The following is a 26,352-nucleotide window of genomic DNA, read 5'->3' as shown; positions in this document are numbered from 1 at the left end:
GCACGCCAGACATCCACCCTGTGCCCACACTCTCCCACGCACCCACACCCACACCTGCACCCGCACTCACACCCTGTGGTGCTCAGGAGCATGTGGGTGAGGATGTGAGTGGGGGCACAAATGTGTGTGAGGGTGAGGGTGTGGGTGTGAGGAGGGTGAGGTTGAGGGTGTGGGTTCGTTTGGGGAGGGAGTGGGGGAGTGGCAGAGAGGGTGGCAGTAAGGGGGAGGGGAGGAGAGGGGGAGGGTGCGGTTGTGGTACCTGGCCCAGCTCCCAACCTAGCTCAGTCTCGCTCTTGCTCTTTCACTGCCCTGTGCCCTAATCCCCGGGAGGCCCAAGTCTCTGTTGTCCTTTGCTGTCCTTTCATCCTGGGGTTCCGGATCGGGTTCCAGTGGAGCATGAAGCTGTGCCAGCTCTGATCACAGTGGTGAGGGCAGCTGGCCTGCTCTCAGGGGCTGCTCTGGGCTCTCCTACCCCTTGTGGCATGTGTGTGGGTGCTGGGGGCCTGGAGACTGCCCCCAACCAGCCCGTAGGCCGGGCGGGGGGGGCGGGGGGAGGCAGTCAGGCTCAGCTTCTCTTAGGAAACAGCCCGGGCAGCTGAGAACCAGGAACTCTCAGCTGTGTTTTCTTTCTAGGTGGCTGAGCAGATTCCAGAGGTTTCTTCAGCCACTTGACCATAAAATCTGCGGGGTGTGGCCGTGCCCTCACTGACCCCAGGCCCGGAGAGGGACTCTGCCTTCCTTCCATCTGGGTGCCCCCCCCCCCCGCACCTCAGCAGGGAGCAGTGAGGGGAGCTGATATCTGCATGCAGGCTGGCCTGAGGGGGGTGGGGTGGGGGTCCAGGGAAATGCCATGGGGTAGGCAGGACACAAAGAGGAGAAGGGGGGAGAGAGAGTGGGAGAGGGAGGGAGGGAAAGAGGGAGAGGGAGGGAGAGAGGGAGAGAGACAGAAAGGGAGGGAGGGAGAGAGAGGGAGGAGAGGGAGGGAGAGAGGGAGAAAGGGAGGGAAGGAGGGAGAGAGACAGGTAGGGAGGGAGGGAGAGAGAGGGAGGGAGGGAGGGAGAGAGGGAGAGAGAGCCTCTCACTGACCCAGCTCAGTGCCCAGGCATAGTGCCATAGTCTGAGGGGGGGGGGCTCCTGGCAGCTGTCCCCAAGAGCCTCATGTCCGGCGGGTGGGATGAGGCCGGTGCTCTGCCAGGTCAGGAAAGGGTCTGGCTTCCAGGTTCTCCCTGCGGAACTGGACTTCGGGGGACAGATAGCAGGTGGAAGTGTGTGTGTGTGCGGGGGGGGGGGGGGGTTGCCCTGGGTGTCCCCTCCTGCTTCGCTGCCTCTCCAGAGCACTGTCACTGCCACTGGCAGTCTTCGGGCCGGCAGCAGGGACCCCTCCACGAACTCCTTCATGGCTCCCACCCACCTTCACTGTCCCCAACTCCAGCTGTCCCCACCCACGGCCCCAGTGTCCAGTGGCTGGGCCTCTTGCCTGGGGATGTCCCGGCGCTCTGACCCTCCCAGGGGAGCAGAACTGAATCTCGTGGGGGCAGGCTGGGGGCGCATGGGGGCTTGGGGGCCGCTGCCAGCCAGAGGCCCGGGAAGGTGGAGTGTCGGTGGAGGGCTCAGCCAGCCACACACGGGATGAGGAAAGATCAAGAAGAGGGCGGCCCAGGGCGGGTGGGGTGTGGCAGTGGTGGAAAACTCAGGCAGAATCTGAGTAGCCCATCCTGGGCAAGAGGTGAACGTGAGACCTGACAGGACAGGGTCAGGGGCCAGCAGACATCGGTCTGCACAGACTGCAGATGCACCAGTGCCGGCTGCACCAAGTGACTGAGCATCGCTCCCTGTGGGACCTGCCTCTGTCTGGCACTCTGGTGACAGCCAGGTGTGGAAGCTGGTGCTGGTCAGACTCCACTGACCCAGGAGGAGGGATGGGGAGGAGCTGGTGGGGGGCAGGAAGGGCTGGGGGCACGAGTGCACTGGGGCAAGCGGCCCTGCCCAGCCCTAATGTCAGAAGAGACCATTTGGACATACCCTACCCCTTCCTGGGAGGTGCCCAGGGCTGCCCCCACCCGCCACCTCTCCAGGGTTTGCCTTGCACACGGCGATCCATGTTTGAGTCCAGCACCCCACAGAGTCCTCCTGAGCGCCCAGGAGTGATCCCTGTGCACTGCTAAGTGTAGCTGCCCTAGTTCCTACTCAGAAGAGAGAACGAGAAAACAAAGAGACGAGAAGCCTAGACTTGCCCTGGGCTGAGGCCTCTTGCACACAGGGGCCACCCGGCCACATCAGAAGCATCCTGGGCCATCCTCTGCCCCTCCCCGGACTCCCCAGTGACCACAGCCTTCTGTCCCTGACATTGGGTGATGTGTGACGTGCGTGGCCCCGTGCTCTTGCCGTGCCTTGTGTGGGAGCGTGCTCTATGCACCATGTGAGTGCCAGCTTCTGAGGCTGCCACGGATGGCAGCACGGCAGGACTTTTATTTGGTTTTTCACTTGGGGCCACACTGGCAGTGCTCAGGGCTTACTTGTGACTGTTACTTACTTGTGATCCTCAGGGATCACTCCTGGTAGGGCTCAGGGGTAGGAGGGGACAGAGCCCGGCAGCCCAGCACTGGTGCTATGGCTGTGCTGCATCACGAAGGGGGCCGTGGTGACCAGGGGACACTGGCTTGGCGGGTGCTGGATGAAAGATGTCCCGCTGGGCCTGTGGATGGCCTGTCAGTGCCATGACGCTGTGCAGGGATAGCTGTTTGCTGGCTGAGCGGGTGCGGTGCTGAAGGAGCTTGGTATGTGTGGGATGTCACAATGCCACGCCCAGTGTGGTGTGTGTCCATGAATGACCTGCTGTATGTACACTGGTGCCTGAGTGTGCGTCCGTCTGGCGCCGGGCCACGAGAGCTGGTTTCTCATCCTCGCGGACCACCGCGTACTCCAGTGGGACTTAATGTCATCACGGAAAGTGGGGCAGGGTGGGGTGTCTGAGGGATCCAGCCAGGTTCTTTTATTTTTCTCTGATCACACGGGGGGGTGGAACCGAGGAACTCGGATGCACGGCGGACGCTCTGCCGAGAGTGGCCAGCCCGCGTCTCCACTGCGGGTCACAAAGGAAGCTCTGGGGACCTTGCAGGGACTTGGGACCTTGCAGGGACTTGAGGTTGCACAGGCTGCTCCTATCCTGTCCTGAGAGTCCACACCCCAGGGGTCCCCTCCATGCCCTTCCCTTTGTCAGCTGCACCTTGTCCTGCCCCTATGTGCAGAGAGCTGCCTGAGAAGCCCCCCCTCCCATCAGCAGGCTCTGTGGCCCTGCAGGTGGGCGTGGGACAGTCCCTTCCGCCTGCCACAGAATCAAGTGTGGGCTGCGGGTGAGCCCAGTCTACACCCAGGCGGCCACAGGAGGAAGAACAAGGAGGTCTCCTGGCCCACCCCCAATCAACAGCCCCATCATTTCTTCTGATAGCACTGGGGCCGACCCAGGATCGATCCCCACCATCCCCGGTGGTCACCGAGCACCGCCAGGACTGATTCCTGAGTGCAGAGCTAGGAGGAACAAAAAAAGAACCAGATAGCACTCGAGGCTGGAGCACACGGCAGCGGGGAGGGCTGTGGGGAGGGCATTTGTCTGCTTGGCTGACTCCATCCCCAGCATCCCAAACGGACCCCAGCAGCATCCGGAGTGACTGCTGAGTACAGAGCCAGGAGTGCAGACCTCTGAGCACCACAGGATGTGGACTCCCCCCAAACAAGTAACAAAGTAAATTTAAATAAGGCACAATCAAATAGAAACAGTACATAAATCAAAGTTTACTTTAAAACAGGTAAATGGTAAAGGCCCTCCCGTTGATCTTCGATTTGCTCGAGCGGGCCCAGTAACGTCTCCATTGGAGACTTTGTTGTTACTGTGTCTGGCATATCGAATACTCTCGGTAGCTTGCCGGGCTAAAACAGAAAAGATGAAAATAGAAATATAGTGCATTTTTTTTTTTGGTTTTCGGTGGAGGAACTTTGCTCTAAAAAAAGGTGGAACTGACCAAATAATTCAGGGTACCTCTACCTCGGAGGACATGAGCTGGTAGAAGCAACCCTCGCTTCCATTTGCGTCGCCCTTTTGTCATCTGAGTCACTCCTTACTAGCTGAGAGGCAGCACCACTATGAAGGCTCAGCAAGGAATTAAGTCTTGAAGCATTTTCGTTAAATCACTGTAAGTCCCTTAGGATTTATGTTTTTTTCTTTTTCTTTGGGGGGGGGGCACATCCAGCAATGTTCGGCGCTTACTTCTGACACTGCTCAGCAATCACAAAAAAGAGGCATGGTGAGGGGGCTTTCCTGGCCAGGGCACAGGGGAGAGTTCTGAAAGTGAAGAGTCAGCGTTCTGGAATCCAGAGGACACCAGCCTCTGTGAGCATAGTGTGAGGAGATTTACAGTGAAATGGCAACAACTGAACGGGAAACTGCAGCCTGCTTTCTCCGACGGGAAGCGATTATGAAATGAACTAGGGGAAATGTCATGTTCCCCAAGAGAAAGGGAGGGAGGGGCTGGCGCGACAGTGCAGTGGTTAGGGTGCTTGCCTTGTATGCGGCTGAACCTGCTTCAATCCCCAGTACCCTATATGGTCCCCTGAGCCCAGGAGGAGTGATCCCTGGGCCAAAGCAAACACAACAGAGAAGTAAACACAGTAGCAGAGGTATATGACATATGTGAGGAAAGCATCATCATTGTTACAGACTCAAGAGAGTCCAGATCGGTCTGCCACCAACAGACAAATATTTGCTTTAGCAAAGGACCAGCCTCTGGCCACAAGTGCCCTGCACACACTTGCTGGGAGGGTCAAGACAGAGTGTTGCGGCAGCGCAGGGGGAAGCGTGTTCCCCTTTACTACCCCGCTCTGAAGGAGCCTAACAGGCAGGAGAGCATCTCTCCCACACTGGGGCAATGATGGGTGGCGCAGTTGAGAGGTGGCAGGGGAGGTGACACGCAGGGGGGGAGGGGGGGTTGGGGGGGGCTACACTACAGCACAGGGCCCAGTCACAGGAGCCCGACACATGCCACCAAGGACATCATGTCCTGTTTTCTGCACATCTTCCACAAAGAGCCCCCTGGCCACAGGCCTTCTGCAAATAGGTTATGGATTAACTGCCCTTGGAGGTGCTGCTTCTCCTCATTTTCTATTGATCAAATCGCATTCTAAAAAACACACTTGCCTTGCTTGTGGCTAAAGCAGGCCCAATTCCTGGCACCCCATAGGGCCCTCTGGTACCCTGCCAGGCAGGATCCTTGAGCAGAGCCAGGAAGAAGGCCTGGGCACAGAGGGTGTGGCCCAACCCTACCCCACCCCCATAAAAAGGTTTCTCTCGGTGCTGATGTGGAGTGCTCTCTGAATAGGCGTACTCCCCAGCAATGCTGGTGGTCACAGGGGACGCACACGAACCAAGCAAAACAGAACCCCGAGCAAACATGCCGAAGGCGGGGCTGTTGGGGAAATGGCAACTGGGCTGCACCTTTTGTGGTTCCCCAACTGCCCAGGGGAGGGAGGCCAGCTTACAGCCCAGGCCACCACAACCCCCTCGGGCAGAGCAAAACCACGCTCCTTAAGGACACGTTGGTGCAGTTTCGTCACTCCAGGCCTGGGAAAGGCTCAGGGCTGCGGCCTGGACGCTTCTTGCCCGGAACCTGGGAAGTCGGAACATGCATCTCCCTGGCTGTAATGCGGGAAAAGGAGCAAGTTCATATGATAAGCCAAACCCGGCGCCAGTCTCAGGAGTGGAGGGGGAGGAACCCAGTATCACGGGGTGCACAAAAATAGAACAAGCGAAGAAGAGCGCCCTGGAGGAAAGGGATACTATTCAAGGTCAGGAAGATAAAAAGGAAGCCAGCAGCCCAAAGATTGCTTCATGGGAACCTTCTAAAATTAGGCTGTGGAGACCATAGGTTACTGAAGTACCAGGGTCTCCGGAAGCCGAGTCCAATCAAGGCGGAGTAATTTTGCGTTCTCTGAAACGAGAAGCGAGTCCCTGCACATTGACACAGGTACCAGGCCGTGCCCTGGGAACTGGCGCTCAATGAGAGGCAACCTGCTTTACCGAGAGGTCTGAAGACAATTTTTGATTTCCTGGGCATTGCGTCTGGCACTAACGCTAGTTCTTGGTTAGGCTTTTATGCGGAGCACTAGGAAAACGGTTGCTTGAATTAGCCATTAAACCACGGGTTTGGAGTTTTGTTGGTTTGGTTTTGTATTTCGGCGCCACGCCCGGCAGTGCTCAGAGCCCACCTGGGGGCCGAAGCAGAGTTGGGGGTGGGGGCCCTGCAGGGTGGGGGCCTGAGCTGGGTCCGCTCAGCCGGCCCCGGGGGCTGACTAAGACGTAAGACCAGGCGTGTCAGAGAAAACTGCCCACGACTTCCAACTGTGCCTATAAGGCTGGGTCGGTACCACGGCGCGGAGCGGCATCACGTGCTGGGGCCGTTTCAGACACGGCGGAGGCTGCGTGTCCTTCGAGGCGGCGCTGCCAGGCGGCATCGGGGCCGCGGTGCACACGCCACGGGGACCAGCGCTCCGGGGTTCGGCCGAGCTGCTCCGCGCCGACCCGGAAGGGCGTTGCCGAGACCGAAGGTTCCGGGGCGGCCCGGCCTCCTGCAGCGCCCCGACCCCGCCGGTGTCCGGCTCCCGGAGACGCTACCCGCACCGAGCCGCCACGACCGAGGCTGCACATAGGAGCGGCGCGCGCCGCACGGCCGGAAGCGATCTCGCCCCGCGGCCCCGGGCGCGCGTTGATGGCGTCAGCCACCCCTGCCCCGCCCCGCCCTCACGGCGGCCAGGCCTGTTGGGCGTGAGTCACGTCCGTCGATCGCTGGCCCCGTGCAGGCGGGGAGGGCGGGCCCCGAGGCCGAGCGCTGCGCTTCGAGAGCCAGCTTCCGGCGGCAGCGCGGAGGCTGCTGGGAGAGCGGAAGTTGGCCCGGAAGTTGCGGCCAGGCGGCGGCGCGGAGGCCGCCGGGAACCCGGAAGTGGCCGATGGCTGGCGGGGCCGTGTGGGTAGTGGCGCGGGGCTGCCGGCGAGGTGAGGGCGCGGCGGGGGCAGCGGGGCAGCGGGCACTGTGGGCACGCTCTCGCGCCCCCAGCGGGAGCGGGGTCAGTGTACGGGGGTCAGTGCGGGGCCCGCAGTCGGGCCGGGCAGCGAGGAGACGGCGCCGGTCGCCGTGTCTGCGCTGTGGACGTTGGCGCAGGGGGCTCCCAGCGCCGCGGGGAGCAGGCCTGGGGGTCGGAGGAGACGTGGAGGCCAGAGGGGACAGTACCGCGTGCCCCTTCGCGAGCAGCTGGCCGGGCTGTCGGCTGCACTTCAGCTGTGGAGGCTGGTGAAAGGGTGAGCTCCGCCCACCTCGGGCTGGGGCGAGGGGCTGGCAGCGTGGGGATGTGGGCCCCTGGGTGCAGGGTGCGGGGACGTGGGCCCTGGGTGTCAGCGTGCGGAGCGTGGATCCTGGGGTGTCAGGGTGAGGGGGCGTGGCCCCTGGGTGTCAGCGTGGACTTGTGGGCGCCGGTGGTGTCAGCGTGCGGGGCATGGCCCCTTAGGGTGTCAGGGCGAGGGGGCGTGGCCCCTGGGTGTCAGTGTGGGCATGTGGGCGCCGGTGGTGTCAGCGTGCGGGGCATGGCCCCTTAGGGTGTCAGGGCGAGGGGGCGTGGCCCCTGGGTGTCAGCGTGGGCATGTGGGCCCCTGGGTGCAGGGTGTGGGGGCGTGGGCCCTAGGTGTCAGCATGCAGAGCGTGGTTCCCGGTGGTGTCAGCGTGCGGGGCGTGGCCCCTGGGGTTTCAGGGTCGACACCGTGCGGTGTCAGCGTGCGGGCGCTGTCACCCGGGTGGAAGGGCGTGGCCTGTGGACTGGTTCCGAGAGGAGGGGACAGCTCTGATCGTCTCTGCCGCTGGCCTGACAGGGGCAGAAATCTTGGGGCTGGCCAGCTTGTCTCTGTCCCATGGTTCTCCCTCCGGTGACCCCAGGGACTGCGGGGTGCCCCTCCCCGAAGACTAATCCTGCGGGGACGTCCAGACTGAGCTGTGGCTCTGGCGGACCACGATCCCGCCCTGTAGCCGGCGCCTGACCCAGCGCGGCGTGGCGGGCTCCTTCTGGTCACGCTGATGGCGTCTTCCTGAAGTCTTCCTCTCTTTTCCCAGTTTTGGAAAGAGGGTTTTCTCTGCGTGCAGCACGGCCCGCCGCAAGCATGGAGAGTGCCGAACGGCTGGTGAGGGGACTTGTCCCTGCTCTGACCCACGACAAGCACAAGGGCATGGACGGCAGAATCGGCGTCGTGGGGGGCTGCCAGGAGTGAGTGACGGGGAAGCGTGGTGGTCCCGGGGGCCTGGCTGTGAGTACCCTCGCTGACAGCTGTCTCTTTCTCCAGGTATACTGGTGCCCCATACTTCGCGGCGATCTCAGCCCTCAAAGTGGTACGTGTGCTTTGGGGGTGGCGGGGGCAGCCCTGGGGCTTCCCGGGACAGCAGGGGACAGTCCTGGCTGTGGCGGTGCCCTGCCCTCAGCAGCCACTGTGCTCTCGCAGGGTGCAGACCTGTCCCACGTGTTCTGTGCCCGGGATGCAGCACCGGTCATCAAGTCCTACAGCCCTGAGCTCATCGTGCACCCGGTCCTGTGAGTGCCCCGCATCCCCCTGTGACAGGCACGATGGGCAGGGGTGCTGTGGGCCTCAGGACACCCAGCCTGCGACGGGCAGCTCTGCGGAGGGTCACTCGTGTCTGACCACGGGTCCGAGCTTCTCCCTTCGGGACACTGTGCCGTGGGTCATGTGTCCCCCTGACATGGTAAAGCAGGAGAACAGTGTGGGGTGAGGCGGGAGCAGGGTACGAGGGTCCAGCAGGAAGACAGTGGGGATAGTAGCGGGGAGCAGGGTCCAGGAAGGGCTGGGCTGGGGGCAGCAGCCCCTTGGGCCTGCATGTTCAGGACAGGAGCGGAGGGGAGGGGTGGTGTGAGCGGATGGGAACTCCGCCCACCGGTCTGCACAGGGATGGTTTGGGAGTGGCCCGTGGTGATGGGCACTGGATTGCGGGAGGGGCCAGGAGGAGGGAGTGGGGCTGGGGGCACCCTGGGAAACGCCCACCCTCTCCCCAGTGACAGCCCCCAGGCGGTGGGCGAGGTGGACAAGTGGCTCTCGCGGCTGCACGTGCTGGTGGTGGGGCCCGGCCTGGGCAGAGACGACGCACTCCTGGCCAGCGTGAAGGTGAGGCCAGGTGGGGCACAAAGGGACCCTCAGGACACCCACCAGGGGTGCTCTGCCAGATACTGTGCAGATCTGCAGGGTACCACTCAGAGCGGGTGCCAGAAGGTTACACACACACACACAGGTGATGCTTGGAGCGGGTGCCGGAAGGTTACACACATATACTCTCTCTGCTTGGAGCGGATGCCGGAACACACACACACACACACACACACACACACACACCCGGGTTACGCTCGGAGCGGGTGCCGGAAGGTTACACACATATACACTCTCTCTCTTTCCTCTCTGTACCCTGAGGCCTGTGGACCATGTTCCTTGAACTCAGGTCGTCCCTCACTGTCCTGTGGTCACCTGCTGGCAGACCCGGTTTCCTGGGCCCCTCTGTAGGATAGGAGGATGGGCTCTCGGGGGGACAGTGCAGGGGGCAGCAGCGGGCGCTGTGCGGGTCTGGGCCAGGACATGGGGCCGAGAGTTGGGGCAGGCTCCAGGTTGCCTAAGGTGCCACCACACCCCCCAGGAGTGGTCTCGAGCCCATCTTGCCTCCATCCTTAAGCATGGCCTGCGGCTGCCAGTGCAGCCTGTTTCCAGATGGGCATGATGGGGGACTTGCTGCAGGCACGCACTGTCCTGAGTACTGCCCTAGCCTCTGGGGGCAGCAGGTGGCCCTGGACCTGGTCCTCGCCCTGGGCAGGGTTGGCTGCCGCAGTGGCTGTGAGGGGGTCTCTTCTTCACAGGGCATTCTTGAAGCCTCAAGAGACCGGGACCTCCCTGTGGTCATCGATGCGGTAACTGTTCTCCCGGGCCCCGGCTGTGTCCCCTGCCTGCCCCGTCACCGCGGCCTCCAGACCCTGTAACCTGTGCTGTCCCTCCCACAGGACGGGCTGTGGCTGGTGGCCCAGCAGCCGGGTCTCATCCACGGCCGCCGGAACGCCCTGCTCACGCCGAACCACGTGGAGTTCGGCCGGCTCTGGGAGGCCGTGGTGAGTGTGCGGGCAGGGCGGGTGCCCGCAAATCAGGGGACTCGGGCAGCCTCGGCATGGCCAGAGCTCTCCCCCGTCTGGGTCCCCAGGAGCCAGTGTGTCTGAGGTCAGCCCGTCTCATCTGCCTGGTGTCCATCCACAGCTGGGGGAGCCCATGGACAGTGGTGGCGATGGTCGTGCGGCTGTGCAGAGACTCAGCCAGGCCCTGGGCAACGTGACCGTGGTCCGGAAAGGGGAGCAGGACGTGATCTCTGACGGCCAGCAGGGTGAGGCTGAGGGTTCAGCAGACAGGAAGTGGGCGGTTCCCAGGGCAGGGGGACACTGGGCATCCACAGCAGCGAGGACAAGGGTGTCCCTGGCTCTGGGGAGGGGCTGACCGCCCATGCTCTCTCGACAGTGCTCGTGTGCAGCCGGGAGGGCAGTGCCCGCAGGTGTGGCGGCCAGGGCGACCTCCTCTCGGGCTCCCTGGGGGTGCTGGTGCACTGGGCGCTGCTCGCGGGGCCTGAGAAGACCCACAGGTATGGTGTGGGTGCCCGGCAGGGGTGGGCGCCAAGCGGGGGGCAGCCTGACCTCCTGACAGCCCTGTCCCCTGCAGCTCCAGCCCGCTGCTGCTGGCTGCCCTGGGCGCATGTGCTCTCACCCGGCAGTGCAGCCGACAGGCCTTCCAGAAGTACGGCCGCGCCACCACGGCCAGTGACATGGTCGCCGAGATCGGGGCCGCCTTCCACACGCTCTTTGAGGCCTGATCCCAATGCCCAGGATTGGGTGAGATCCAGCCCCACACCCAGGCCGCCTGGACTGTGGCATGTGCGCCGTGTCCCTGTGTGACCCCTCACAGGAGCCGCCCTCCTCAGTTGGGGGTGCTGGGGGCCCGGAGGGCGGGGCCTCGCTTCCTCCTGGACGCCCACCCTGAGGACTAAGGGGCTCGGACCCGCGGCCATGAGCACGTGGGGCGTCCAAGTGCTGGTTGCCCCCTCTCCCCACCCCAGGAGATGCATCTGTCCCTGGATCCTGGCCTGGGCGTCCATGCCAGCACCCTTGGATGCTCAGGGCGCCTGGGCCATGAGTGAGCCACGTGGCTGCTCCCAGGACTGCCCAGAGGGCCTCAGCCCAGTGGACAGGGAGTGCCGGAGAGTCTGGCCGGCTTGGCCTAATAAAGGAGCCCGACTGCCTCTGCCACCCCCCGCGTGTGCTGCACTGACAGAGACACGGACACGGGAAGGACACAAGCTGGGAAGCCACACGGACACTTTAATCGGCAGGTCAGCGGGCCTTGGCCCCACACGGCCTGGGCTGCCCTGCAGGGCCCCTCTGCTCCCGTAGCTCCCAGGTGGAGGTGCTGCTCCGGTCCTGCGGGGAAGCAAGGCAGGGCTGGGGGGAGGGGAAATGCAGCCGTGGGAGGGCGGGGCCAGAGGAGTGGGGTCACAGGGGAGGAGCTAGTGGGGCGGGGCCACGGGAGGGAGGTGCTGAGCTGTGGGCGTGGCCACAACAGGGCGAATGCAGGGCTAGAGCCTCCCCACAGGGCTGGGCTCACCTTGATGTGGACGCCGTGGGTGGCCAGGCCCTGGCGCAGGGCATCGCAGGCCTCCAGCAGCTGTTGTCGCGGGGCATCCCCGGGGGCCAGCCCAGGACCCAGGGCGACCTGGCGGACGTGGCCCCGGAAGCGGACCAGCTCCTGCAGCACACCGTGCAGGGGGGCCGCACTGCTGTCCCCCACTACACGCTGCAGGTGGGGGGTTGGGAAGAAGGGGGGCACGGCTGAGCCAGTGGGCACAGCCCTGGGAGCCCCCGCCTGCCTTATCCCCCCACCCTACTTCCCATGATACACCCGTCCCCTGCCCCCTAGCTGTGGCCTTTGCTCCCCACGCCATCTGGGTCAGGCCACACACCACGTGGCGAGATGAGCCCAACACGTTTGAAGGGGCAGTGGCTGCAGGCTGCACCATCTCCAGTAAGACATGCAGGAAGGCCAACAGCCCGGGCCAGTGAAGGAGCTGGACCTCCACTGCGGCCCAGAGGGCAGGTGGTTGCCACATCCACACCCTGCGGGCACTGCAGAGGAACCCACCTGCCCTGCAGCTAGGGACACTCCCAGCATCTCGAAGAAGTCCTCCACAAAGGACACAATGGAGCCGAACACGGCCGCGCTTCTGGGGCCTCCGGGCTCCTGCGGGCCATGGACATGGGTCACTGGCGGGGACCAGGGCAGCCCAATGTCCAGCCCCCACGGCCTGCGGCCTCCCTGCTACCATGGCTCCAGGCAGCCCCAGCATCCGGCCCTACTGCCTGACCTTCCCTACCTTGGCACGGGCCTGCAGCTGCCGGTTTCCGTGGCGGACCAGCTCCATGACAGTGCCCAACGCCCCGGGTATGTTGAAGTCGTCAGCCAGGGCTGCCCTCACAGCCTCTCTGGTGCAGCTGAGGCTGCAGGGGGACACAGGAGTGACATACATGGGGCCCGGCCCCATAGCCGGGCAAGCTACTAACGTGCAGGCACACAGGGTGTGTCTGGGCTCCCGTGGGAGACGCCTGCTCATGCCTGTGGGCCTGTCCCAGACTTGCCAGGAGCGGCTGCCACCCAGGCAGTTTGCAGGCAGTGCACCTAGGGCTGTAGACAGTGTTCCCTGCACTGCCCGCTGGCCTGCTTGCTCCCACCTGTGAACTGAGCTCCCTGTCTCCCGGTCTGGGTGACCCTTCCACCTTGTCCTGTGTCACAGCCACTGGGGACCCACATCTGGGCTGTCCCACCCACAACCCTGCCCACCTGCCCCAGAGCTCTGCCTCCTGGACTGGCCCGCACACCAGCTGTCCCCGCATGTAGGCCCGGGAGTCTTCCAGGAAGGCGGTCACGGCCAGCAGGAGGCGCTGCGCTTCCAACACGGCAGCGTCACTGTAGTCCACGGCTGTGGGGGAGGGGTGCAGTCAGGCCTCGGCTCAGTGGACACAGAGACAGAAGACATACGGCACACCACAGGGCAGGGTGCGGGTCTGTGGGCACATGGGGCCATGCCCAGCTCTGGGGCACAGAAGGAGGGACACGACCTGGGGGTCCTGCCCTTTCAGGGGGGAGGGTGCCCACCTCTGCTCAGGCCCACCCATGGCTGCACCTCGGACACACTGCCATGAGCCCACCCGGGTTGGGGCTGAGGAAAGCACCTGTCCCGCGCCCTCACCTGCCCGGTAGCTGGTCCGCATGCAGAAGAGCCTGAAGACGTCCGGCGAGCAGGTTTTCAGGAAGTCCTGGAGGGACACAAGTGCCCACACTTGGGCCCACAGCTCCCACTGGGAGTGTCTGCCCTGATGCTGCTCCAGGGGCCGGGTCTGGCTGCACTGCCATTGGGACAGTCACTCTGGTGACTGGGAGGGTCTCACAGGAGGGGACACAGCTCCTGGTTTGGGGCACTGGGAGCAGGAAAAGGAGGGAGGACTCAGGCCCTCCCTCCAGTGGCCCCACCAGGGCCGTCCATTTCCTGGACAGTTGGGGGTGGGGTGACTGGATGTCCCCATCCACCCTGCGCTGTGATGCATGACAGTGGGTGCAAACACACTCGTTGTGCCCAGGCTAGGACTCCGTATTTAAGGATCATGTCCTGGGGCCAAGCCAGAGATGCCCAGCACTGACTCCTGGCTCAGCACTCGAGGATCATGCCTGGGGGTCCCGGGCACCACCAGAAGTGACTCCTCCTGAGCACTGCTGGTGCCCTGCCTGCCCCAAGGCATGATCCCCCCACTGGCCCCTTCCTACACATCTGCTCCCATCTTGCCACCTGCCCCTGAACACCTGCCTCGCCCCCCTACACCTGCTTCCCCTCACCTGTTCCCAAACAAACCAAGGAATCGCAGCCTAAGGCCTCAAGTACCTGCCATTCCCTCCGTTTCCCCCAAAGCTGATGGTACCCCAGTCCCACAACTCCCATGGCTGTGCTTCCTCCATCGGGGGGGGGGGCGGGGGTCCCCACTCCAGGGGCCACTGCTCCCATCAGATGTAGGAGCACCGCATCCGGAAGGAGGGAAACAGGATGCAGCAGGGAGGGTCTCAAGCCCCCTTGCTCCCAATGCCATGCAGAGAAACGGCGGGGCAGCCAGCCAGTACCAGCTCTTGCCCCCAGATGGCGCGGCAGGGCCAACAGAGGCGTTAAAGCGGCCCAGGGACCGCAGTTCCCTGCGGCGCCGCCAGGTGGAGCCACTGGGACGCGGGCAGGGACCAGTGTCCAGCCAGCGCTCCGCATGGCCCCTGTCGCCCAAGGCCACTGCTCTGCCCCCAGGAGGACCATCCCTGACTGACTCATCAGGTGCCCGTGCCCAGGGAACCAAGCCTCTCGTGGGGCCTGCTGGGTCCTCAGGGCGCTGTCTGGTGGGACACCGAGCCTTGCCCGCCCCAAGGCCTGATCCCCCCACCAGCCCCTTCCTACACACCTGCTCCTGCCCTGCCACCTGCCCCTGCACGCCTGCCTCGCCCCCACACCTGCTCCGCCCCTGCACACCCATTCCCCGCCCTCCATACGTGCTCCCTGTGCACAGGCCTTGGTGCAGAGGATGGGTCTGGGGGAGCCCGCCCAGCCTAGTTCCTGCCCCTCCTACCCTCTCTGTAAAACGCCTTTGCCGGCAACAGGGTCCCCAGGCCTCTGGGGAGCAGACTGTCCCCAGGTGCCCCTCGACCTGGAGTTGAGACGCAGGACACAGGTGCAGATCATGGGCACACCAGGTGCGGCCCGGCCTGGCCCACTTTCCTTCCAGGAGAGCGGAGTAGCCGGAGCGCACCGTCCCTCCTGCGGTTCCCTGTGCCCGGCCCTGCGGCTCACCGTCCGCCCCATGGCCAGAACGACAGTGGCTTCCTGCCAGCCCGGCAGGAGCGGCGACCCCCACACGCCTGTCCCCGTGCCCATGGGCCCAGCGTGTCTGGCGAGCATGACCTAGCACATGTCAGCACCAGCCCGGCACCGAGAGCCTGGAGCACTGCGCAGGGCCCGACACACAGCCAGCACCAGCATTCACGGCCACACGGGGGCGGGGCAGGCCCATCAGAACCACCCTCAGGCCTCCAGAACCCATGGCCTGAGCTATAGCACGAAGACCGCCAACAGGGAGGGAAATTCCCCGACTCAGCACAGGGTCAGGAGACAGGTGTGAGGAGAGAGGGCAGGCGTGAGGGCAAGTGTGAGCAAGAGAGAGCAGGAGGCGGGGAGAAGCCCAGTGGGTGGCCGCAGCACCTGTCACCTTAATGGTGATGTAGTTTTTCAGGGACTTGGACATCTTCTCTTCCTGGCCTTTCACGTGCAAATGTCCTGAAACAGAAGCAAAGGCAGGGCTCGGTCTGGGGCTCCTGACTCCTGTCCTGAGCCTGGACCCCGGGTGGCCTCACGCACTCAGCATGACAACTGCCTTGCAGGCCTTGGCACTCAGGACACTCACACCTCCCCCACTGGGGGTTCTAAATCCTCAGGTGGGGGGGGGGGCAAAACAGCCTCGGGCCCCAGGGCACAGCGGCAGGAGCATGAGGGCAGCCTGGACAGCAGATCCCACTCGGACACAGGTCAGCGGAGGCCCCCAGAAGGCCGACAGCATCCAGGAATGCAGGGAGTCTGAGGTGGCTGCCAGGGCTCCTGGGGAGCCTGAGCCCCAGACAGGACTCCACACCTTGCACCGGCCACTCACCCGAGGAGCCCTGCAAAGGCCGGGCTCCACCCAGGCAGGGGGGGACCCGGCACCGCAGTCCCGGGAGCACTGAGGGCACCTTGGCCACAGGAGGGCGCGGGAACGCAGAGGGGTGAGGCCCGCCACAGCCCAGACAAGGCGGAGGGGAGCCGCCAGGCATGCCAGAGGGCCCTGGAGACCGGGGCACCCCCCACACCCCCAGTCACTGGCCCTCACCGGAGTGCAGGAAGTAGTTCCCCCACTGCTGGCACCCGTGGTAGACCTCGCACTGCGCGATCTCGTTCTCGTGGTGCGGGAAGGCCAGGTCGCTGCCCCCCGAGTGGATGTCCAGGTGGCTCCCGAACACCAGGCTGCGAGACACGCGGGACCCACGTCAGGGGCCAAGCAGCCCTCCACCCTACTCCCAGCCTTCCTGCACCCTGGGCCACGAAGGAAGAAGCGAAATACAAACGCGCTCCTGGTTGGGGCCGTGCCTGGCTGAGGACTCAGAGGGTCCCTGGTGCGCAGGGGCTCGAGCTCGGACCCCAGCGGGGCCGCTGTCTGCCAGCCCAGAACAGGACTGCGAAGGCATTTTCTGTTTCCGTTTTAAAATGAGCACAACCCCTCAGGGCAGGGTGTGAGAGGCTGTGGTGCTGCTAGCACAGTCCCGGCTTGACCACTCGCAGCCACTGCCCCCGGCTGCTGAGTCCTGCCCGCCCGCGTCCAGAGGTAGTGGGGGTCACTCGGGGCTTCCCCGGCAAAGCTCTGGGCTCACTCCTGGAGCAAGACTGAGCCCTCCAGCCCCAGTTTCCTACTGCCCGGGGCAGGGCCCAGTGGTGCCGTCACGGGGGCACGGAGACCCCAGCCCAGGCCCAGAACCTGAGCCCTGGCACCGCCCGTGAGACTCACATGCCCACCCTCGGGGATGTTCCCACCCCCTGGCACCTGCAGAGGGTGGAGCACTCGATGTGCCAGCCGGGCCTCCCGGGCCCCCACGGGGACGCCCAGTGCACCTCCCCGGCCTTGGCCGCCTTCCACAGGGCGAAGTCGCTGGCGTGCCGCTTGTCCGAGCCCCCTGCAACGACAGACAGCCATGAGTGGGACAGACGGATGGACAGGCTGAGGGAGCTGCAGCCGAAAGGGGAGGGAAGGCCACGGCATCACCTCCCACACCCACGGGCGCCACTGCCCACACCCCCCTCTGCGGGGCCCACCCTCCTGCCCCAACTGTCCGTCCTTGGGCCCCTGCCCTGTCCTCCTGTCCCTCCCGCAGGGCCTGTCCCATCCTGCCCCTTGCACATAGCAGGTTGCGTGGACCCATCCAGCCCCAAGCCTCGAACCCATGCGCCAGAGCTGCAGCGGCTCTGGGCAGTGGTCACGCCGGGCAGGAGCAGAGTGGAACCCACTGGCCACATGGCCAGCGGCTGAGAGTCTGGGGGGGAGCGCAGGGGTCACACACCTGGCTCCCCGTCCGTGGTGGGGCGGCCAGCGCCCAGCTTGCCATACCGCTGCGCCCTGGACTGCACGTCGAAGTACACGTTGCCTGTTGGAAAAGGGGCGCAGGAGCACCGGGCCGGACTCCGACTCAGACCCGGAGCCTGAGGTGGACCCTGTCCCGAGCACTGTGGCCTCCCGGCACCAGGCGCCAGATCTGCCCTCCACGGGGCCCCATCCAGAGGGCTTAGGGGACGGAGCGTCCACCCTACCTTCCGCTGTGGGATACGCGTGCCCCTTGGCCACGATGGCCGCTATGAAGGCGACGATCTCGGGGATGTGCTCGGTGACCCGCAGGTACAGAGTGGGCGGGAGCACCTGCGACACAGGACAGGGATGGGCTCCCTGCCCTCACGGCGCACCCCACCTGCCCGCCCTACCTTCAGTGCTGCCATGTCCTGCTTGAAATCCTCCTCGTATAGGCCGGCAAGGGAGGCGGGGGACACGTTCATCTGCAGGGCAGACGGGGGATGCTCGCATGTGAGGGCGGGGGTGCCCTGTGCAGCCTTCACAGCAGACCCTCGCGGAGGCTCTCACCAAGCCACCACCCTCGTGGAGGCCTGAAGACCATGAGAGCGCTCGGGCATAGCCCCAGCGCCAAGACAAAAAATGGGGCTAAGTTTTCTGGTTAGGGAGAAGTAAGCACAGGCTGACTGCCGGTACCCTGACCCAACGCCACATCCACCAGTGGGGCCTGGCTCTGCCCCACAGACAACACAGTGTCAACAAAGGGATGGGCTGGAGAGGAACAGAGAAGGCTGGAGAGGGACAGAGAAGGCCGGAGAGGGCGGCTCGCGCCAGCTGTCCCGGGCAGGACACTGCTGCAGGCGGGAGCCGCCTCAAGCCAGCATCGGGAGGGCCAGCAGGCACGGGTCAGCGTCTCCGCTCCGTCCTTCCACAGGGCCCTGGCTCGGCCTTCCCCAACCTCAGCACCCCAGGGTCCCTCACCCCTGCTGTGCCCCGGGCCCTGGGATGCCCCTGCCAAGCTGCATGACTCCAGAGGGGGCGTCCCAGGGGCCTGGTGCCGGAGTGGTTGTGCTGTGCAGTGGCCCCGAGACCGCGCTGCCCCTCATGTCCTGTGCTCGCTCCTGCAGGCCGGGCTGGGCCTCCTTTCCCCGCACGGTGTCCCCCTCTGCCTCGGGCCTGGCGAGACAAGGCTTCGGGGCGGCCCTCCCCGCGTCCTCACCTCCCGGGCTCTCCGGATGATCTTATCGTCCACGTCCGTGATGCCCATCACCATGACGACATTGCAGCCGAACACCCGGGTCAGGACCCTCCGGATGAGGTCAAAGCGCACGTAGGAGCTGTGGCAAGACATGTAGCCTGTCCCCGCGCCAGGGAGGGCGGCACGAGGCCCGCCCCAGCCCCTGATCCCCGCGCTGAGTGGGAGGTCCACGGCGCCATCTCCCACCACACAGGCAGGCTGCAGGGGACCACTTGCCGTGCCTGCACTGCCCCCAGCTCCACACACCCTCCAAGGCCCCGACAGGGCACGCCTCAGCCGGATACGGGCTGGGAAGGGTTAACCCGGACGCAGGTGGCAGGGCAGACTGGAAGGGACAGGGAGTCCAGGGGAGATCAGAGGAGCACCCAGGGGTGGGTGCAGGAACGAGGCCCGCCCAGGTGTGGAGCAGAAGTGGCCCCGCCCCCCCACTGTCAGGCCCAGCTGGTCAGTCTCCCACCCCTCGGCGGGCCTGGCAGTGCTGGCGCTGGGAGACCCCCTGGCCCGGACTCCCCCAGCCCTCCCCGTGCCGGGAAACACCCCCTTGGAACGCAGGGGGGAGGGGTCAGGCAGAGCTCCGCGGGGAGACACGTCACGAGGCGTGGGTCCTCCCCAGCGCGCCAGATACAAACTGTCAAACCCAAGCTGGGCGGGAGAGGGAGGGCGCGGGGAGGAACCCGGGGTGCGCCCTACACCCTTCGCAGGCCCCCGCCCGCCTCGAGCACAGGGTGCAATCCCACCCGGGGCTCCGGCGTGCACAGTGCGCCCCGACGCCCCCCGAGCCGGGCACTCACCAGGCGTGGCCGAGGTGCGCATGGTCGTAGACCGTGGGTCCACAGCTGTACCTGCGAGGGTGGACGCACAGGTGACGCGACCCTGGCCCTGGAGGCGCATGGTCTGGGACTGCGGGGGTCAGTACCGGGCGGCTACCAAGAGGCGGCGTCCGCGCTGCCCACGACCAGGCGCTCCTTGCTGCGGCTCAGGCTGTTGTACACCGTGACGCCCGTGTCGTGGCCCGCGGGCTGCAGCCAGCCGGGCCCGCGCGCCCCCGACGCTGCCCGGCCCGCGCCCGGCCCCGGGCCCCGAACCCGCCCCGCGCGCAGCAGCTGCAGCCCGCGCGCCCACTGCATGACCGGCTCACGCCCGCATGGAGCATGCGCGGCGCGGGACACGCCCCCGGAAGGACCGCCCACCGCGGGGTACCGCCTACCCGGAGAGGCGGGGCGAGACACGCCCCCGGAAGACCCTCCCGGTGCGAGCAAGGCCCCGCCCACGGGAAGGGGCCGGGCGGGGCGGGACACGCCCCCGGAAGGCCCGTACCAACTACCGGAAGGGGCGGGGCGTCGGGCCCTGGGCGCTGTGAAACGTTGCTCTCGTTCTGCGCTCTCGCCCGGCCCCCCCAGCGCCTGCCTCGGAAACCCGGCGCACCCCTGCACCCCACGCGCGGCGGCTTTGCACCCAATAGAGCCCGTCGTCCCCGCAGGACTCGCGGGAGGCGCCCGCCCACCCGGCCACGGGCTCTAAACGCCTGTCCGAGCGCTGGTGGCCCCGGCACGCATGCCTGCACCCGGGACGGTCTGTGGAGGCTGAGCTGGCAGTCTCCGCGTGCGCCATACCTGCTTGGTAGAAAAGGCTGCGTTGGGATTGATTTTAAAATGAAAGGTTTAGGGGCTGGAGAAATAGCACAGCGGGTAGGGCGTTTGCCTTGCACGCGGCCAACCCGGGTTCGAATCCCAGCATCCCATATGATCCCCTGAGCACCGCCAGGGGTAATTCCTGAGTGCAGAGCCAGGAGTAACCCCTGTGCAGAGCCAGGTGTGACCCAAAAAGCCAAAGTAAATAAATAAAATGAAAGGTTTAAAATTCTCTCATGTCTTCAGCAAACAAATCTTTCTGAATTGCAGTTTACTTAACTGCTTTAGAATTACCTCCACACACAGTCATTTACCTGTTAGCTTGCAAAACAGTTTCTTAAACCCCAGTTTCAACACAGATCCCTTAGGGTTTATTTGTTTGTTTTGCTTTTTGGGTCACACTCAGCAATGGTCAGGGGTTATCCCTGGCCCTGCACTAAGGAATTATTCCTGGCGGAGCTTGGGGGACCAGATGGGATGCCGGGGATTTAACCCAGGTCGGCCGTGTGCAAGGCAAATGCCCTACCCGCTGTGCTATCGCTCCAGCCCCTAGATTCCTTAGGTTTTGAGGGTCATTTTGGTCATTTTATTGTAAGACAAAAATATACACAGCACTGTAAATTACACCCCCATACCCCCATCACCACCCCCACCGCACCAACCCTAAGGTCAGAGAGGTAGTACAGTGATTAAAGCACCTGCCTTGCACCCAGCTCACCAGATTGAATCCCTGGCGCACATCTGGTTCTGTGGACTGGTAAGCATGAGCCCTGAGCACTGGGCCCAAAGTCAGCTGGAAGCACTACATGGTGTAACTCCCAAACAAAAACAGCAGTATCCCCCCACCTCCAAGATCCCTGGACTTCAGGGATTGCTTCCAGCTAACGCATAATGTCATTTGCATTGTTCAGGGCTAATAGCACCTCTTGTTCAGAACTGAGACTCAGCCACGTTCCTGGACTACTCAGTTCCAGCAAGAGGAGTCCTTTCTTGGTGTACCTCCGTTATTTTGTAACCCTCTCTCATTTCTGATGCAAAATGTACACTTCCCTGAGTACATGAGGCTGTCAGCTGTGGAGGCTTTGGCCTTTTTTTTTCTTTTTGTCTTTTTGGGTCACACCCAGTGATGCTCAGGGGTTGCTCCTGGCTCTGCACTCAGGAATCACTCCTGGTGATGCTCTGGGGACCATATGGGATGCTGGGGATAGAACCTGGGTTGGACACGTGCAAGGCAAACGCCCTACTGACTGTGCTATCGCTCCAACCTAGAGGCTCTGGCCTTCGGCTGCTCCCCTCCCTGAGTTCAGAGAGGTTTTTGAAGGTCACTGGATTTGCCTTGATGAAAGGGCCTGACGTGCAGTAGGACAGGCAGTAAAACTCCTGCTAGAAAAACCTCAGGTTCAGGTAAGTGAGGTGCCAGGAGTTTCATATTAATGGAATGGACCCCGGAATGGAATGGCGTCGGCGAGGACACCATTCATACCCAAAGAGTTCCCTACCACTGGCAGGAATGATGCCTGAGTCAAGAGCGGGAAAGCCTAAAAGCGTTACTGCAGAATGCAATCCTGCCCAGGAGTCCTCGGGGCTCGTCTAACTCACCACCACCACTGCAGTCCAGTCAAGCTGTGATGTCTCATGTTCAGAGAAATGGACGTGTGATGTCACAGCTCTTAGTTGCAGCAAGGCTACCTTTATGTTCATTTATTCACTTTTTTTGGGAGCAGGGGCCATACTTAGTGCTGCTCAGGATTCACTCCTGACTCGGTGCTCAGGAATCACTCCTGACGGGGTTGGGCGGACCATATGCAGTGCCAGGGATTCTACCTAGCTGGGCGTCAAGCAAGCGAGTGCCCTGCCCAATAGCCGTTCTGTCTTTCTGACCCCAAGACTACTCTTGACTTTTTTTTTTTTTTTTTGCTTTTTGGGTCACACCTGGCAATGCACAGGGGTTACTCCTGGCTCTGCACTCAGGAATTACCTCTGGCGGTGCTCAGGGGACCATATGGGATGCTGGGAATTGAACCTGGGAATCGAACTTGGGTTGGCCCGTGCAAGGCAAACGCCCTACCTGCTGTGCTATTGCTCCAGCCCCCTCTTAAGACTTTTTTGAGAATCATTGCAATGATGAAGGCCAAAAAGAGAGTAACTTGGGTAGGGCATTTTCCTTGCATGCAGTTCATCCAGGTTCAATCCCAGGCACCCCAAAGGGTCCCCTACTACTGGCAGGAATGATGCCTGAGTGAAGAACCAGGAATAAGCCCCAAGCACTGCTGGGTGTGTCCCCCAACCCAAACATAAATGACAGATGCAGCCCGTTGTTTATTTGTTTTGGTTTGGGGGCCACATTCAGCAGTGCTTACTCCTGGTTCTATGCCAAGAGATCATTCCTGGCAGAGTTTGGGGGACCCTGTGCGGTGGTGGGGACCAAACCTGGGCCACCCTTTATTTAATGATGGTTGAAAATATCCCTTTTATGGATCACATTAAGGTAAACTTAGTATGATTAGGAAGATTCATATATATATATATATATATATATATATATATATTGTGTGAGAGAGAAGCTTGGTAACTAGACAAGACTCTTCCAGCGTAAGGTCAGAACAAACGCGTCGAAGTTAATACATGTCAGAGCACAGGGATCACATAAAGGGCTTAAGTACATAATTTATGTCTGGGAGGCCTGGCCTTGACCCCCAGCACTGTGTGGCACGGAGCTGATAGCCCCTAGCATGCTAGAAATGACTCTCAAGACTAATGCACACTCAAGGCCTGGGGCAGTGGCAGTGGCCAGAGCCTCCGGCTTCCCAGTCTGAGGTCCAGACCCTGGTCCAGCCCACTTGCTTCCCCCTCTGCTGTCTGGGGGGGAGGCACCTTTCATACCCACAACAACAAATGTGCTTTCTCCAACTCACCACAGCTGGTGTTACAAACCACCTCAGTGCTGTATCTGGAAGCACCCCAGCAGGTACTAACCATGGAGCAAGCCCAGGAAGTACCCCAGCAGGTACACAGCATAGAGCGAGCCTGGGAAGTACCAGCAGGTGCTCACTGTGGGGTGAACCTGGGAAATACCCTAGCAGGTACTCAGCACGGAGCAAGCCTGGGAAGTAACCCAGTAGTACTCACTGTGGAGCAAGCTAGGGAAGTACCCCAGCAGGTACGCAGCATGGAGCAAGCCCGGGAAGTATTCTAGCTGGTATTCATTGTAGAACAAGCTCAGGAAGTACCAGCAAGTACTCACTGTGGAGCAAGCCTGGGAAGTACTCCAGCAGGTCCCAAATCTGGAGCGAGCTCGGGAAGTACCAGCTAGTACTCACCATGGAGCAAGCCTGACAAGCACCAGCAGGTACTCACTGTGGAGCGAGCCCAAGAAGTACCTCAGCAGAGATTCACCATGGAGCAAGCCCTGGAAGTACCAGTTGGTACTCACCATGGCGAGCCCAGGAAGTACCCCAGCAGGGACTCACCGTGGAGTGAGCCCAGGAAATACTAGCAGGGGCTCTTGGGTCAAGTGTGAGCCCCAGGACCTCATGTGCCAGTGCAGCAGCTCCCAGAGTTGGGGTCACACAGTGGAGTATGTGACGTGCTGTGTGAAGCATATTAGTGGAGACCGGAAGGGCGTTTGCCTTGCACAGACCGACCCAGGTTGAATCCGGACACTCCATATGGTTCCATCCACAGCCAGTGCAGAGCCAGGACTAAGCCCCTAGCTGGGTGTTTGGTAAATAAGATAAAAAGTGTGTTAGTTTCCTTCCTAACAGAGGGATGTGTTGGCATTAATTTTAAACAACTCAAAACTCAATGAATGTGCAGGTAGGGCGTTTGCCTTGCATGCGGCCGAGCCAGGTTCGATTCCTCCGCCCCTCTCGGAGAGACCGGCAAGCTACCGAGAGTATCCCGCCCGCATGGCAGAGCCTGGCAAGCTCCCAGTGGCGTATTGGATATGCCAAAAACAGTAACAACAAGACTCACAATGGAGATGTTACTGGTGCCTGCTTGAGCAAATCGATGAACAACAGGATGACAGTGCTACAGTGCTACAAAGAATGTATGTTTATGGGCCGGACCCATAGTACAGCAGGCAGGGCACTTGCTTGTATGCCACGGACCTGGGTTCAATCCCAGCACCACAGATGGTCTCCTAAACCTGCCAGGAGAGACCAGTCAGCAAGGAGTAAGCCAGGAGTAAGCCTGAGCACTGCCAGATGTCGCCCCCAAAAACAAACAAAAAAGAATATATGTTTAACTCTGATGTTTTAATTCCATAGGTTCAAGCATCTCCAGGTAAATGAGAAATAAAATTTTAGGACAAATGTTTAACATTTTTTTTTTTCAGCACACTTCAAAGAACAAACGGAAACAACCAAGATTATTCAGAGCATCTCTAAAACGAAAGGTTTTCTTACAGCTACACAGGCTGGAGAGATTCAGGGCGTAAGGCACTTGGCAGGGGGCCAACCCTGGCAACAAAGAGCCAGGAGAAGCTCCCGGCACCACTAGGGCCCCAACTCCCGGCCCCAATAATGAAATAAAATGTAAATTGTAAATCGAGTTCGTTGTTTTATCAGTATTTCAACCTTGTGCAGAAAACTATCAAGTCACCAGTAAGTATTTTAAGAACTTTGAAAGACTAATAGAAAATGTCTATTAGTTCAGTGTTCAGTGAGCTAAATCCCAGTTCAGTGGTTGAAGTTAAATACTTCTCAGAAGTCCTGTGATCCCTGCTTCTACAGCCGAGCAGGGAGCTGGCACAGGCCCTGGTGAGTAAGGTGCTTCTAGGTTTGCTGCTGGTGAAGGGGATCGTTACTCAGATATTATCAGAATGTTTTCAGAGATAATCTAAGTCAACTCTGGCTCAATTTGTCATTAGAAGAGTGAACTGCGCGTAATCTTTATTCTTAAATTCAGATAAACATTACTGTTCATTCCAGAGCCAATAAATTCAGCATTTTCTTTCTCGCTATTTTTTCTCTTTTTGATTTTTGGGCCACACCCAGGGGCGCTCAGGGACTATTATTCCTGGCACTGTGCTGTGCTTTGGGGGGCCGTATACCATGCTGGGCTCTGACGGGCTTTAGTTGTGTGCAAGTTCGGCGGCTTAACTGCTGTGCTAACTCTCTGGCCCTAGTGTTATTTCATGCTTCAATGTTCATACAAAGGAAAAGCATACTTTTTCTTTGTTAGCTTTGTAACTTTCTCTCTATTCCGTGTACTTGTTTTCACCTAAGGTGAAATAGTCCTAACAGTCTTCTTGTGAAGAATAGAGTGCAATCAACTGTTCTGTACAACATGAAGCTTTTCTCCTTTCCTGTTAACTGGACCAAGTCCAGCAATGTGGATATATAAGAAGAATCTACACACACACACACACACACACACATATATATATGTATATATATATATATATACACGTGTATATATACACACACACACACACACATATATATATGCTTTTTGGGTCATACCTGGTGATGCACAGGGTTTACTCCTGGGTGTGCTGGGGGACCATATGAGATGTTGGGGATAGAATCTGGGTTGGCTGCGTGCAAGGCGAACGTCCTCCCCGCTGTCCTGTCGCTCCCGCCCTACGCCCCTATTTTAAATTCAAATGAGTGTTCCCCAGGTGTGGGGAGGTCGAGGCTCAGCGGAGAACAAGTCTGTTATGGCTAGGTGGACACATTAGTGTCAATTGACCGGGGCAGCAACGTCCCGATGCAGACGATCCATCTCACAGTATAGCGCAGCAACCCCCCCCCCCCCGCCCGCCCCCCGCCGCATTGCCGCGGGGGCCGGACCTCTGGGGGCCACACCGGACGCTGGACAAACGGCCCCCGACCTGGAGACCGAGGCTGCACGCCGACGTGTGCGCGGGACCGACGTGTGTGCAGCCGCACCGAAACTGACGCTTAGGTGCAAGCGCGTGACAGCACGGCCGCCCTGCCCGGCGCAGGGACGCCCGAGGGCACTCCAGGGGCGCCCTGGACGAGACGCCCGCCCTGCAGGGACGCCCGAGGGCCCAGCCTGGGGCAGGGATGCCCGAGGGCCAGCCCAGGGCTGCAGGGACGCCAGGGAATCCCACCGGGGACAGACGCCCGAGGACCAATCCCGGGGGCAGAGACGTCCGGGGGCTGGCCCGGGCTGCAGGGACGCCCGAGGACCTCCCTCCCCGGAGCAGGG

The 26,352-nt window shown here is 61.8% G+C and overlaps 2 protein-coding genes across 3 annotated transcripts in view; one reads left to right on the top strand and one right to left on the bottom strand.

Annotated features, from left to right (window-relative positions):
• Positions 1–11,277, top strand: part of NAXD (NAD(P)HX dehydratase) — a 53,351-nt gene extending 42,074 nt beyond the window's left edge. The window contains exons 1-10 of one of the 2 annotated variants that reach the window (XM_056109689.1): positions 6,990–7,042; positions 8,148–8,298; positions 8,375–8,420; positions 8,531–8,619; positions 9,097–9,205; positions 9,943–9,993; positions 10,084–10,188; positions 10,331–10,454; positions 10,586–10,706; positions 10,784–11,277. In XM_056109689.1, coding sequence (XP_055965664.1) covers positions 6,997–7,042; positions 8,148–8,298; positions 8,375–8,420; positions 8,531–8,619; positions 9,097–9,205; positions 9,943–9,993; positions 10,084–10,188; positions 10,331–10,454; positions 10,586–10,706; positions 10,784–10,934 — 993 coding nt within the window. In that variant the 5' untranslated portion in view covers positions 6,990–6,996 and the 3' untranslated portion in view covers positions 10,935–11,277. Of the gene's footprint in view, positions 1–6,989; positions 7,043–8,147; positions 8,299–8,374; positions 8,421–8,530; positions 8,620–9,096; positions 9,206–9,942; positions 9,994–10,083; positions 10,189–10,330; positions 10,455–10,585; positions 10,707–10,783 lie in introns of those variants that run through there. The other variant, XM_056109690.1, reaches the window with a different exon arrangement.
• Positions 11,278–11,427: 150 nt separating this feature from the next.
• CARS2 (cysteinyl-tRNA synthetase 2, mitochondrial) lies at positions 11,428–19,707 on the bottom strand. The gene is made up of 15 exons (XM_056109688.1): positions 19,469–19,707; positions 19,333–19,383; positions 18,503–18,620; positions 17,697–17,768; positions 17,529–17,634; positions 17,282–17,365; positions 16,768–16,897; positions 16,060–16,193; positions 15,406–15,473; positions 13,362–13,428; positions 12,953–13,091; positions 12,489–12,612; positions 12,257–12,355; positions 11,723–11,911; positions 11,428–11,538 (listed from the first exon to the last, which is right to left on the bottom strand). Exons 1-15 carry the CDS (start codon positions 19,666–19,668, stop codon positions 11,452–11,454), a joined length of 1,668 nt encoding a protein of 555 aa, XP_055965663.1. The 5' UTR covers positions 19,669–19,707; the 3' UTR covers positions 11,428–11,451.
• Between the last annotated feature and the right edge of the window lie 6,645 nt (positions 19,708–26,352).

The sequence above is a fragment of the Sorex fumeus genome, unplaced genomic scaffold, assembly GCF_029834395.1.
Source record: "Sorex fumeus unplaced genomic scaffold, SorFum_2.1 ptg000008l, whole genome shotgun sequence".
Lineage (NCBI taxonomy): Eukaryota > Metazoa > Chordata > Mammalia > Eulipotyphla > Soricidae > Sorex > Sorex fumeus.
The sequence above is the reverse complement of the archived record's forward strand: the minus strand, read 5'-3'. Positions and strand labels throughout refer to the sequence as shown.